This window comes from Sipha flava, unplaced genomic scaffold (assembly GCF_003268045.1).
Source record: "Sipha flava isolate LNK unplaced genomic scaffold, YSA_version1 104_pilon_pilon, whole genome shotgun sequence".
Classification (NCBI taxonomy): Eukaryota; Metazoa; Arthropoda; class Insecta; order Hemiptera; family Aphididae; genus Sipha; species Sipha flava.
In genome coordinates this window covers 1,772,768-1,788,551 of record NW_020271718.1, presented here as the reverse complement: position 1 = coordinate 1,788,551, position 15,784 = coordinate 1,772,768, and the positions used below count along the sequence as shown (strand labels likewise).

The following is a 15,784-nucleotide window of genomic DNA, read 5'->3' as shown; positions in this document are numbered from 1 at the left end:
TTATTTCAGTTTAGTAAAATATATTAAAATATAGGATAATTAAGTATAACAAAATATTTATCGTTTAATAGTAATTTTACTAAGGCAAAACACGTATACTCGTATGACTTCACTGTTCACATTTAGTTATCATCTGGCATATGTTCTTCCAACACCCGTTTCTGAAAAAAAAACAATAGTATTAAAAACCGTATTAATATATACCTAATCAATAAATTACAATGTACACTTGTATAAAAAATATAAAAATGTTTGCAGTTATAATTGCCTAAAAAATTAAATGCTCTTTAAGGTATCGACTTCATTAGAAGTTAATACGCTGTATATATTTAATATCTTATATGTGAGAAAAAAAAATTCTATATTCGTAGAAGTTTTACATTTTACAATACTGTTGGTCTCAATTTCTCACATTTGTTCGTATAATATATCTTTTAATCTTATTTATGACTAAAATAAAGTCATTCAATTCTTTGGTCTATATCATCTTCCAATATAATTCATATTTTTTTCAAGACCATAATTTTAAACGAGATGACGAATCTATATATGAGGAAATGTACTCGTAACATGGAGTATGATGTTTTTAAACGATTTAAGACTAGTAAGATAGAGTCAAGACTCATAAAAGTAAAATATGAGCGACTAGAAGAGTAGATAACAACGCTTGAGAATATATGATTATAAAGATGAGGATAAAATAAAATTGTTTTGATTTTAAAAATGAATTGCTTAACTAGTTTAATTTAAAAAGTATTTGATATTATAAAAATTATTTTAACACTAGTAATCAAAACTTTTATACTTTACAGCACTGCATGTTCTACATCTCGTGTGTAATAAGTTTTCGAAATAATTTGAAATTAATGACTACAGGGTGTCAATGTTTGTTGATAATTCTTATGGTTTGTTTATGGTGAAAATATAGTTTTATTTCTTTTTGTTTTTAATTCTATTAAACTATAAAAAAAATTTAATTGACTAGTATTGCTTAATATAAACAAACCTTACAATTACAAACGGAAATACTTGATCCGTTTATATTTATAAATAGATGCATTGAATTTCTTTATTTATCTTATTTCATAGTTGATTATATTAATTTACTATATAAGTATTAAAAAAATAAAAATAAATATATTTTTTTTAACACAGCGAGGCATTATCAGGCAATATTGAATTTCAAAGAACCTTTAAACTTATTTTAAATTCATCGTTTAACTGCTATGAAGTGTACGCAGGCATATTAAATAAAAATGCGTATTTTATCAATAGCTTTGCCCTTTTGTACAAAATTGATGCTCGGTTTTGTCCCAGCAAAGACAAATGTCTTGAACTGTCCAGAATTTATGATGGAATACACATACGTATACTTTTTGTTAAAATATTACATATATATGTAAGGCGTAATATAATATACACGGTTATTCATGAACAGTATTTTGTATGTTATACCTTAGAAACCTTTTCGCCATAAATTGACCAAAACGTTGATTTGGCTTTCATCTCGTGACCCGTTTGCTGGTTGAACGTGGAGCACTCTTCGAACGGCGGACAATACAAGTGTAAACTTACGGCCTTGTCAGTATGACTGTCATTTTCCACGCGATGTAATCCCATCGAATCTAGAAAACATGAGGCAGTCGATCAAATTCCAATAAAACTGTACAACATAGCATATCTTTGTATACTATTATTATGTCTCAGTGTTGCATGCTCGTGTTTACAATGAACAATTATTCAGATCGAATGTTGAACTAGCAGAATTTCAAATATACATTTTTACCCAATGAAATTATGAGTGATGATCTATCGAAACAAATATCTATAACTAACGTCCTCATTTGTGTTAAATCGAAGTTTATTTTCGATTTTCTAACCGACCAAGTCGATAGAATAGAATTATAGAATATAGGGACTGATTACAAGCACAAGCCAGTGTTATATTGTAATACGATTTAATAACTATACTAAATTGAAAAACATCGAAATGATTATGGTTACAAAAATCAGCGTTTAATTATTATTATACACCAAAATTGAAAAACAAAGTACCGAGTTCAACGCAATTTAGTACTTCTATATTTTTTCATTCTTATTATTAAACAGGTTATAACTTTTGTCACATATTTAAGCGATTATTGTTGTTGAGTATAACAATCAGAATAGATAACAAATAATACTTAAAGCGTATTGATCGTCATGATTTTGGCACGTGTAAAAATATGTATGTGAATTTGTGTTATGTGTAAAACAATTTGTTAGCCTTAGGGTAATGCTTCTTTTTTCAAATGTAATCTAAGAATCAGAATATAAAATAAAAATAATCAAGTTTCGTTAATTTTAAGCTTAAACCAAAATAATTTATTAATCTATTCCCGAAAACAATTTTGATAGCAATATTTTGTACCTGTTATTCGACTTCTTTCGTGTTATCATACTCAATTCCATCCGAATACTATCTAGATTTTCTTCTTTCTCTGATCCTTTATACATTTATTTTCAGGAAACCTCTCACTACATCCGTCTCATTTCTCTTTGTAACATTTCCGAATCATTTCAATCTATTCTTTTTCATTTTTCTTACGATTGTTATTTACCCCAAACTATCTTTTAGTACTAATTTCTTATTCTTTCCATTTAAGTCACTCCACATATATCTTATACCAGTATCATATCTTCTAAGCTCATCCTAGATTTCGTTTTCTTGTCTACTGCCCAACATTATAATTCATACTAATTACCTGCATTAAAACTGTTTTATAAAACGTAGGTATTAATGGATTACATGAATTCAATTATATTTTATGCTGTTCACCGTTATTATACTTTACATATGTGATATAGTATTAACATTAAACCATAACATATTATAGTATAATGTTCACCATATTATGGTATAATGCTTAATAAGACGTAAAAAACCAGTTTTCACAAACAATTCTACGAAGATCAACAAAATTCAATTTATTGAATTTCATTTGAAAATTTAAAGATTAAAAATATCTCCAAATCGATTTTGAAAAATTATTTGAAGTAAAACTGTGACATTAATATTGTTAGTGATGTTTTATATACGTAATTTGTTAAGATTTTTACAAAAATTATAGGTAAATCAATAACGGTCCAGAAAAAAGAACAGGATTAATATTTTGTAAGTATACACATTTTTTTTATTGCCTTATTATTAAATAAATAATAATTTTTGTCGCCTATTTAAGCAATTATTGTTGCTGAGTATTCCGATTAGAACCGATAACAAAAAATACTTAATGTGTATTGATTGTCATGATTTTCGCACGTGTAAAAGTATGTAGGTATGTGAATGTGCATTACGCGTAAAACAAGTTGTTCGAGTGTTAGAGTCATGCTATTTATATTTTTATATTGTTCAAATTGATTTTAAAAATCATAGTATAGAATAAAAATAGTTTTGTTGATTTTAACCTTAACCGAAAAAATGTATAGGTATATAAAATCGTCTTATAAAACGTACGTTTCAATAGATTATATTGAATTTAATGATATTCGATGATGTTAACTGTTAAGTATATTATGCACTTGTATTTATAGATATTACTATATTTGGTATTATTTGTGTATTACAGAAATAATATTTAAGTCACAACCTATTAGTACAAACTGATAAAATTAAAATTAAGAACTTCTGTGAACTTAAGCCTTGGAAAAATTGTTGATAATATCGTTTATAGCAAGGAGTTACGGTGCTCATACTCCATGGAAAATAAGGCTGAATTGATCGCTCGATGGAAATTTATTATAAAATCATTCATTTGTGCAGGGACATTAGAAAATACATTAGTACGCAGTTGCATCGATTATTATTATAAATAATATTATTCAATGATAGTGGGTAGGAAGAAGAAAACTTTGATTTACGTATACAGTACTCGAATTGGAGGAGGGGTGCGCAGATGAACGGATTCATCTACTATTTTTTTTTCTTGTGCACCCCGTCTATATTTTTTCACTGGAACAAGAGGATGCCACGAATGTTCACTTTAACTAATGTCCAAAATAATTTTTATTAAAATGTGGATTTCAATTTACGTAAATTTTATAACGAATATTACGATTAACACATCGAAGATGGACATAGGTTTTATTGTTAAAACGTAGCAGACGATGGACTCGTTTAATAACATCAAAAAATATTATTTTTTTCCGTTTATTAACACGTTGAGCTCCGCTAGTACTATCACTTATCAGTGTCTAGCCTATGGTAGCCGAAATAACGTTCGGTCGACTAGTGACTACGCAGCACGGTTGTAAATAGAATCGTGCTATGCAGACACGGAGTACGCGTTGTCCTGGCGACCGGCGCTTAGCAATATACAAATATATGTATGTATAATTGGCTGAAAATTAATTCGAATGTGTGGTAAATATAATCGTATTTACGCTCAGTACCTATATAGGTGCACGGGAAAATATATTTACATAATAAAAGATTATATGGTAGTTATGATAAGCAATGGAATCTTCATTTCAGGAAAAATATAAATAGTATTGTCCAAGTACGCCCATGTTGGAGGGGGCAAGGGAGGGACATGTCCCCCCTGAAAAATGTCAAAAATAATGGAAAATTGTTTATTATGATCAGAAAATATTTATTTAAACAGAACTTAAAAATTTAATTTAATATATGAAAATCTATAATTGATTTATGAAAAATATATTTATTTAATTTGGAAAATCAGGTTATCAGCTATAAATAACAGTACGCTTTTTTGTTTCTATTTTATGGATAATTATCAAATCTTAAAATATTGTATATCTCCAGAAATACGGTAATATATGTGTGTATGTACAACCATAATATTTATATAATATTTGTAAATTAATATTTTAATAAATATAACTAATGTTTTAAGTGTCGAATTTATATTATTAATTAAATAAAAATTTCAATAAATTACTTTTATGGTAAATTGGTTAAATAATAATTATTTTATAGTCTTCCAGTTTGATACATATAATGTAATAGTATAATGTAAAATTGTAAACTCTTTCCTATATCATGGGTCATTCCTATTTATGAATAGATTGATAAATTAAAATGCCCCCCCCCCTCCTTGAGAGTTTTCTTATAGGTGCTCTTGGTAATGTGTGGTATATACAGAGATAATTTGGTATTATCGATATTAATATTGTGAATTTAAATATTCGTGTAGCTGAAAAGTGGTATTCAAAATATTTGTAAGGTTTGTAGTTGGGGGATGAAGCCCTCTAGGAGTTTGTGTTAAATAATTGCGCACTTGGAACACAGTTTTTAAATTGTATGACTGAGCTCCTCTATTTTATTTTTTTCAATTCGACAACTACGTAAACAAGTTATTTGTTCGACGTTTTCTAGTTAGTTTAACTATAACATTTTCTACTTGTGAAATATTCCTATGTATTAAAAGTATTTAATAATATTTAAAGCAATGGTAAATTAACTACCTGTTAGCATTATAATTATTTTTTTGTGGTCAAAATTTAAAAAAAAAACTATATTATATAGATGGTTATCAGTACACAATTTAGGACCTTATCGGCATTCGCCGAATAAGTAATCTGATTGTTAGAGTAAGTGAACTGCACAAAAAAAAAGTCTCGTCGGTCACATCCTATGAAAATTTCGTTTCGAGTATTTCTGAAACGTGTGTTTCATTGTGTTAAAAAGGAAATCATTACATTTCGTATACAATTACGATGAGATAAAATGAAGAATATAATATCAATGGGTTCGTGAAGGATTAGTCAAAACGACTTTACTACCTGTCATGGTACAAATTGACCGCAGGAGACACATTTTAACAATAGACAGCGTACAAAGTGACGGGGTGGCGAGTGCACAGGCCGATCGTGTAGGTGCCACCTTCCCCTTGGGGATGACACCACTACGGGTTGTTCGAAACAACCGTATCGAACCGCGAAACAGGTTAGGTATGTTACGCCACGCAGGTATTGCAACAATGAAATTATAAGGTAAAACCACACTAACCGTTAATGTGACAAACGCTGTCAGTTTCCAGTACCGTTCGTCCTAACTCACACATAGGCTGAAGCTGCTGGTCGTAGTCGTAATCGTGTTCGTGGTCGCGTTCGGCCGTCGAAGACTTTTCGGGCCACGCGAACCGCACCTCAGTCAAGTTGCCTGCGAGCACTTTCATGATGCAGTCTGACTGGGGGTGGTTGTGTATGGACGACCCGTGGGCCTCGCCCCAGCACAGCACCATCAGGTTGAACTTTCCGTTGCCCGCGTCCACCAGGTTCCTAGTGTACCGAAACTTGTTGAACTTCGCGTACTTGAGCCACTCGGCCGGGTCGCTCTTGTACGACTCCATCAGATACTGCACGTACTCGACGTTGACGCGGTCCTCCGCGAACACCCTGTGCAGCTCATCCACCAGATCGCTCAGCCGGAACTTGGTCGCATTCCCGCCGCCACCACACCCCACCGGCCGATACACGTTGGTGGGCAGGTTCCGGTCCACGCAATATCCCTTTATGGCGCTCACGGCCGAACCGCAGTCGTCTGCGTCCCGCGGTCGCAGCCGATCGCACTGCGACACCTTCGCGGGCCACGGGAGACGCGCATTCGTCACCGTCCCGTCCCCGTCCCCGGCCGTCGCGTCCTTCCTTTTGGTGCACGGGCGTTCCATGGTCTAGTGCGCAATACTGTAACTGCGGTGCACGGACGTCCCTGCAACGGTCGAATTTTCACGTGAACGTTCCGATAATATTCGCAGAAAATGTCCGAATTTATTATATCTGGCGTATCACGTTTCGGTATACCACTCGACACGATCGCGCGTCCGAGCCACGCGCGCGGTGGCACCGGTTGCGATGTTTCACGTGTACTACACGCCGTGTGACGACAACGATATCGCACGTGTACGGCACGTTCTTGCGACGACCATGGCGATAATATGATAGTGTAGTAACAGTGCTAAGATGATGATGATAATAATAGTGGTGGTGCAGTATATCGGCCGCGCGTGCACTTCGCTGCGGCGGCGTAGCGGTTGTTATCGGATCGGCGGCAAAGCGCACTAGTTTTTATATCACGTTCGTTCTGTACCGCCCTGTGGGTCATTTTTCAGATGACCATCCCCTCTCCCGTACTGGTTCGACCCCCTCCCTTGATAGTTGTGGGAATCGTTGGACGCGCGAACTGCAGCAAAAACGTGATGGACGCTAGTGTTAACGGGTTGGATGATACACAATTAGGAACGCGATTTCGGTGAAAAATCCGTTCATGATGAACCACCCGCGAAAAAATACAATTTCAGAAACTCGTGGGCTGTCGCATAGACAAGGAAGGATTAAAGAGGTTAAGCCCCCCCCCTCCGAAATGCAGGAAAGTTATTAATGTTTTTTATTTAGAGTAAAAGTAGTTTATAGATAATAAAATATAAAAAAATGTACAACCTAAAACTTCCTCCAAAATATTTTTTGTGCACGCACCTGTTCGTAGGGTCCATTGCCCTTCTCACTATAATGTTTTACAAAGATATAGATTTAAAACCGTTTCGATGGTTGAGCAATTACTAATAAAATATTTATTATTGTTGATAAGAAAATCATGTACCCTACCAAAGCTCGTTAATTATATTCATTATTTTGACTCTAGTGAATAATCATAAAACATAAATAATATGGGATGAATAGTAGTGGGTGTACAAATAGTCAAAATTGTAAAATTTTTCATACATGCCTACAACGGGCGTCAGTGCCGAGTCAGTGGGACAGTGTCGCAGTAGTAATGCGCGAATCGGTCAAATACTTACGTATGTCTGCACTGTTCGAATTGGAAAGGTATAATAGAAAAGGGACGTCGAAAATATTGCACATTTGCAATTTTTTTTATTCGGAAAGAAATTCAAAACCTTATCCCATTAGTGAATAGGTTAACCAACATTTTTCAAAAGTTTTTGGGATATACAGTGATTCTCAAAAACGGCGGTATAAATAATGGATGGACCTAAATTTAGACATTGAATTCCTTTTGGCACTCCTGCTACAAAAAAATTTAAGAACGTGTGATAAATTATATTTTGTTAATCGCAGATTTGGGTTAGAATAATTATCCCCGCTCGCATTGCGAAAATACTCCACCCAAAGAAAAACATAAAAATTTCTCGTAATGTGTAGTTGTACACCCATACGCGAGTGTGTTTTCTTGTTTTTTAACGCGCGTATAATTAACGTGATCAATAACATTTATAATAAAACTAGTTGCAAGCTTTCACCCGGATATTTCTGCAATTTTGCCGTATAATTCAACACCACTTTCAAGCCGAGCATGCTCTTTAAATACTATAATAAGCGCGACCGTTAAATGGAAATTCATTTCTTCGTCTCAAATTGTTATTATTGAAGAGGTTTTTTTTTTTTATAAACGATAAAGTATATATTTCTGTAGCGCACTGGATGCAAACGGCATAGAAAATCACCTCACATCATAAATGTGTACAAATCATATCAAAAAATAGGTCGTGTGTTTCGTTGTTCGAGTTAATGATTGGGTGCCCATGTAGTACTCACAATAATATAGTCTTTAAATAATTGTTTAACGAAAATTATAATTTTATATAACGTTTATAAATGATTATTTACGTTTATTATTTATAACATTTATAAACATTTAAAAGTGTTTACAACATAATATTATATTGATGCGTTATTATTTATAGATAGTATATTCAAGTCAACGATCCTTTTTGTGTGCGATCAGATAAATTTAATTTATTGAGACGTAATATTTAATACTTAAAATCTCCTTCTTTGCACACAAACTAAACATTTAGATCTTGCAATTATACTTTGTAAACTGTATTGCATTTGCATAGAATTATAGAACTTGAGAGGGGCTAAAGCTTCTTTATATATTTTAAACATACGGTGTCAACGTTTTTCTCCTCACGATCATAATTTGTTTATAAATTAAAATTAACAACACATTTAAATTTTACATACTGTGAATTATGAATGAAATTAATTGTTATCATTGAGACGGTTTTAAGTAGGGGGAAGTATTGAATTCACACTGATAAAGGTCTAAGTCCCCTCTCTATGTTGTAATGCGATGTGCTTTTTTTGAATTCATGTTTAGTACTCGTATTTTCCTGGAATGTGAAAGTATAAAATGATTTTGTGAATTTGATACAGGTACTGAATGAAATTAAAATACATTTTTATTAATACAAAATACATAAATATAATACAATTATAACACCCAAGTGTTATAATTATCATATCGTGCATGTTCTAAAGTCATGAAATATAAATTGATTATTACTTGAAGTTTGCTAACCTATAAATGAACCATTTTAATCTGCAAAAGTCTACATCTTATCTTCTCATCTCAAGAAGCAATAATTATTGCCAGCAAATTTTTATGAATACACATACCTATACACTGAGTGTCCTACGAAGATATGGTTTTGCTCGGTTTTATTAGCAATGTTTATGTCTTCGCAGGACACTCTGTTTAACATGGGCATCATGATAATAAAGGTACTATTATAGCCTAGGTATCCAGTTAACGAGAATGGCTACATTTTTATATGTCTCGACCTTTATTGATCTCTATTATTAAAAATATATTTTATTAAAAATAAACACAATCGACAAAGATAAAAACTATTTAACAAGTAAACCGGCACACTTTTAAAATGTTAACAATATTTTATTTTATAAAAACATACTTTGTTGATTATTTTGACTTACCTATAATAAAAACATGATGCATACAAAATATTAGTAAATAAATATAAATTATATATAAATGTATGAAACATAAATATTGGTCTACCTATGTGTGTTATAATTATTAAATTTATTGCACATTTGATTTAAAAAACATATATGTTTTGAAATCCATAAATGAACAAATGGAATAATTACATAATGTTGGTATTAAATAATATGCTTTTGATTAATAAGACTACAAATGTAAAATGACCTAATCGTATAAAATTCAAACAGAAGCTTCTGTAACATAATATGATGCACGTTGCTCGGACTACCAGTATTCAACCCAAAGTGAAATATTGCACTAAAAATCAACCTGACGTTCTATTAAACAAAATGGTTTCTGGCATTCATATTTAAAATAAACAAGTATATTACACCTGTTGGTTGCCAGCGTGTTATTAAACGCATTTTATCATACATCCCGCACGTGGAATGATCAAGATGAAACACTTCCCAGAGTGTTGTATGCAATAATCATTATTACTTTTTCAGTACAGTATTTTTTAATCACTTTAGTTTTCTTATTTTATACACCTTTATATTAGCAAACATATACATTTTTTTTTTTTATTAATTTCGAAAAAAAACCGTCAACTATGGCCATTGGTTACAATTAGATTAATTACAAAAACGAATAAATATATCCATATGAAGAGTACTACATTAACAGAGAACAGTAGGAAGAAATTAATTGTATGTTAGTAATAAGTGTCTTAGAGCTATGTTTGGAGGTTTGAAGATTTTAGGAAAATTATCACAAACATATAAATTATATAATAATAGAAATAGTAGTAAAGTAATATTTAATCTTATCTGCGCGGCCTTTGAGCGCTGGATCGACTTTTTAAGATTGCTATTATTAGTCGTAAGTATATTTTGTTACTGAGCCTTACATTTACTAATTAGATGATATTATTGTAAAAATGATAGTCACGTAGTTCTTCTAATAAGGGCAATAATAAAATAAGCAACAAAATGGTGTCGGCGTGAATGTTCGTCTTACGTCATTATAAATATAAATTGTATAGGTAGTTGGATAACGCAATTTAACAATAACATTTTATAAATTGTATACAATTGTCTCGTAAATATACGTAATAATTATTTATTATATTATTTAATCTATATTTTGTAATTTTTATTTATAAAATTAAATATAATTTACCTACAAAAGCAACATAGTACAAATATAATACATTGTTAAACTTATGCGACATTATATAAATAAAATAAAATGAATGAAGTTCATATTTTGTGAAATAAAAAACAAATTGTTTATTTGTATAAATACATTCTACTATTATATTTTCTAAAAAAATATTTAAGAAATATAATAAATATTAGATGTAGGTTATGTTATTGCTGGAAATTGTTGAATGCTTTCAAGTCTGGGTTCATATATACCTGTACATAAGAACTGAATCACCGGGATAAGAGAATATTGAAAATATTGGTTTTTCATACGTCTTTAAAAGAACTCTCTAGTATAGTCATTTTTATATAAAAATAAATACCCACTATAAAGATGTACAATATGATTGAATTAGTTTTATACTTTTTGAGTTTTCATATGTTTAAAAATATACCTCATTTTTTATGTCTTCGTTTTTTTAATGATTGATAAATAATACCTCTATGGTTTACACTCTATAACTGTTATAGAGAATAAATTATAGAACTATGAGGTAAACAAAATTCCTCAATAATAAAAAAATATTATTATTATTATTATTCATTTATAATTTTTTAGATACTATTATATGGTTCTTAAAATTTGAGTTGAATACAAGTTATGAGCCACTGTCATTGGTAGAAATACAAATTTTATCTACAACAGTGTGAATGTTTAAATCCTTGTAAATTTACTGTCAATTCTACTAATTAATTATTATAAATATATCAACATTAAATCAGTTTATATTATAATTATTATTTTCTGCTTGGAAATAAATATATTATAAAAAAGTCATGAGAACAAAATCTATACATTTGCAAAAAAATTTTAAATCAATAATATCATTCTAAATATTGTAGGTACTAAATAAAATATATTATATTTTCCCGTGCAGTGTATGTCATCGACCAATTCTCATAAGCATAGAATAACTATCAAAAATATTATCGATTTATCTCTTATACATTTTTATTACTAGTCGACACAAATAAAAACATAATTATTTAATAAAATTATTGTTGCTAGAAGTAAGATCAGTAAAAATTATAAATTAAAAATAAAATTACCTTTAAAATTGTTATATACGAATGGAACTTCTGCGTTTATTGAATATACGAGAATACCGTTGAGTTCTACAATTTAAATTCTTGGTTAACCTTATTCGTTTGATTGCTTACGCGTAACTACACACTCGTATTCATATAATTGTATGGTCATTCATTCCGATCATGTTTTTATCAAATCTGTAAACCAATTTTATGATACTAATTACGAGTACCTTATGATTAATTTCAAGTATCAAATACGTCACTATAAAACTTGGTTATTTGTTTAACCAATAATATGTTCATAAAAAATCTTACGTAATATCATTGCAGATTTATTTGAATATTGAAAAAATGCTCAATAATAACATAATTGTTTTAAAATACATTTGCATACAATAAATTAGAATTAAATTCTAGGAACCTACCCAATCTCTTCAAAAGCGTAGTTGAGTCTTTTGAAATAACTGTCGAAGTATAATAGCCAAATAGCCAAGTTTCTGACATTTCTAAGATAAAAGAAAAAAATATTTTTTAACATTACCTATAGGCTTTCATCTACGCTTATCTTATAATTACTATTCTTAACACATTCAGAAAAAAAACTGTTTGACTGAAATATAAAATATTTATATTATTAATTGATGTTTGAGTTGAAAGTATAAAGCGATAAATATGTGATTAAATTAGTAAGAGACCGGTGTACCAATTTAACCCGAAAGAATTATTTTTCTTTTAATTATTTTTTACCGAAAAGTCTATAGATGAGATCTATTAACATTTTTTTTATGGGTCTAGGACATTTATTATTCCTTCTGTGTATGCAACTGATGACTAGGAATATTGGGAATTTTAAGGAGTGGTGCGAACATGATAAATCACTTACAAACCAGATACACTTAGATACCAGGAGACAGTTGCAAATTTCGGAAACCTCTTTTTCGGACGAAATATTGGTTTGCAAATGTCTACGACTGGCTTGCTAATCGTTGCTAATTGGCTGCTAAATGATGGCCAAAGAAAAATTTCAAAATGTATTTTTATGTTATGGGTGAGGCTGGGGACACGTGTTTCCAGGCCCACCCATGGTTTTTTGCGTTTTATGATAAAACTAAAGCCTTGTTAATTGTTGCTGATTGATTGCTAAATACTAACATGAAGAAAATGTAAATCTTTTTATTGGATGGGGTTGGCGACACGTACGTTCATATTCACTTTAAATCGGAATAGCCAGGTGTACCTATATTGTTGTTCGTGGTATTATCTATTATATTGTTATTATATTTATAAGACCGTTTTTGAAGATTACCTATCCTATTATGTAGTCATCAGTTAAAAAAATACTTTAATGAAAGGTTTGGAAATTATCAATTAACATCTTTTAATCTTTACAATAAGTACTATTTAATATTATTCGTATAGGTACCTATTAGGTACTTACATATTGTGATTAAATTAAGAATTATTATCAATACTGACAATATACAGTAAAGAATATTCCATTTGTACCCAGATAAAAAAAAATATTTATAAATATCGACCAATTAAATTCATGAAAATACTTATTTAAACGGAGTGTGATTGCAGCGGATGAGTACATTTTTTTTAATAATCAAATATGTCATATAAATTGATAATAAACATAACAATAAGTAATTTTTTTTTTTTAAAGAATTCCTATTATTATTGTGAAGTATTTTAATTGTTGGAATAAGTATTTAAATCAATGCAATCTTGAAAGCTGGGGTCACCTTGATAAAACTAATTTCGTAACTATCTGTTTTGATCTATTATTACTTAAAAAAAGTTTAATTTAAACGAAAAAAGTGTAGTTCATGACTAGCGAAGAAACAAATATGAAATCATTATTAATCATCACTACTATAATCATTTGAAATTATGAATAAAATAATAAAAAAATTAAATTTAAATTAAACATTATTAAATGGTTATAAAAATATTATAATGATGACTAATATTTGAATAGTTAGGTTAAAAAGATTTTTGTTCCTAATGAATACATACAGGTACGTATATTTAAATTTAATTAAGTTTAAAATACATTGCACGAATTCGAAGAAAAGTTTAAATAACGAAAAATGTTTCAAACTAGTGTATCTTTTAACTTTATTACATACTTAAGGTGCTAAGTTGGAGTCACCATAACCTTTTTTAAAACGAAAATGATTATTGAGTGTTCGTGAGAGAGTCAAGTATATTATTAGCCCTATTGTATAATTATAATTGATTAAAAATAACAACATCTCTATATACCTACATTTTAATAAAGGCTAATTTTTTTACAGGCTCGAATTGATTCTCGTCTATGCACGTTCAGCATGACTTTCAGATTTGTTTACCTACCTACACTTAGAAAATTGAAGATTCTCTGTGGTATTGAGTAAATTCTGGCTGGGTCTTCTTACAGACATACGAGTATGTGATGAATGCTACTATTGACTTTCTCTGTGATGCTAATAACTTTCCTATTCTGTTAGTTAATCATGATTTCCAACTTATTCCGGCCTCCATACTATTATCATTTATAAGGCCCAGTTATTAAAACTACCCTGAATCGTATTACATGATGCCAACTTTGATTTCGCAGCCTCCTCTCTCTTACTTAGAATAATGTACCTATTTAATATTATATTTTGCTTTCTGTATTGAACTACAATAATGTACAGGAGTACATTATAATTTAAATAATTATAGATTTCTGTACTATCACTGAATGGTCTCCTGTTACTATTATATCTCATTTTCTCATTGTGTACATAGTAAAATTGGAAATTTTACCAACAAAATAAAAATAAAAAATTCTAATGTTAAGATTTATCTTTGTTATTTTGGACTTTGAGTAAAATCTGTTACTAGTTAATATATTTATAATAAGCAACTAAAAATGATATTAATAATAATCGAAATAGAGTTGTGTAAATAATTATTAGTTTACGTGTTTAATTAGTTTATTTTAATCATATTTTATGATCATATAGTACAGGAGTGGCCAAACCGCGGCTCGCGTCATAGACTTTTGCGCTCGCATCTCATCGTAACATTTTTAAAAAAAATTTTTTTTAGTTAGAGTTTAATATTGGAGTTTAATATTTAATATTTAATATATATATAATATATATTTAATATTAATCCATTTTCAATAACATTGATTACAATAGGATTTTCTAAAAATGCAATTACTGGTTTAAGTAATTTAAAGTCTTTAAATCGATCTTCAAAGTGAATTGATAAACACTAATTTTTGTACATAATTACAATTCGATTTTGTTGCTATTCTAACCAAAAAATCCTTATTTTATTTTAAGTACGGAAAATGGTTTAAATTATTTATTCTTAAGTTTCTTTGAAAATCGTTATCGTGTTCTTCACATTTTATTAAATTCGATACCTTATCTTATTTACAATATACATATATATATAAATCGTATAATAATAAGACCTTTTTTTTTTTACATTTTTTGCTCTTCTATATATTTGGTGGCTCACGAGTCTCATTGGCCACTCTTGATATCTCGTAGTATGCTAATATTTCAACATTAATCTTCTGTGTGATTTCTAATCGTCAGTGTAAATAATATGTCCATTTCAAGTCATTATATAATAATTATATTAAAGATAATATTAATAATTACTCAAGTTAGGAAAAATTGATGTACATAAGCATAAGCATCAATACGGTGTAGCGAGGGGTAGCAGTTGCTACCCCACCATTTTTATTAAGGTTAAGAATTACGGTTAAGAGTTATATCCCGAAAAAATAGTGCGATACGAATTG

General features: G+C 29.8%; 1 protein-coding gene across 1 annotated transcript; it reads right to left on the bottom strand.

Annotated features, from left to right (window-relative positions):
• Positions 1-17: 17 nt before the first annotated feature.
• On the bottom strand, positions 18-12,140 carry LOC112683322 (cysteine dioxygenase type 1). The gene is made up of 4 exons (XM_025554315.1): positions 12,010-12,140; positions 6,011-6,712; positions 1,456-1,625; positions 18-161 (listed from the first exon to the last, which is right to left on the bottom strand). The coding sequence occupies exons 2-4, from the start codon at positions 6,669-6,671 to the stop codon at positions 123-125; spliced, it is 870 nt and encodes a 289-aa protein (XP_025410100.1). The 5' UTR covers positions 6,672-6,712; positions 12,010-12,140; the 3' UTR covers positions 18-122.
• Between the last annotated feature and the right edge of the window lie 3,644 nt (positions 12,141-15,784).

Excerpts from the sequence above, each read along its gene's own strand:
- LOC112683322 (XM_025554315.1), bottom strand. The coding sequence starts at position 6,671 with ATGGAACGCCCGTGCACCAAAAGGAAGGACGCGACGGCCGGGGACGGG. Across the intron at positions 1,626-6,010 it reads CAGCGTTTGTCACATTAACG|ATTCGATGGGATTACATCGC; the intron begins GTTAGTGTGGTT and ends CATGTTTTCTAG. Across the intron at positions 162-1,455 it reads ATGGCGAAAAGGTTTCTAAG|AAACGGGTGTTGGAAGAACA; the intron begins GTATAACATACA and ends TTTTTTTTTCAG.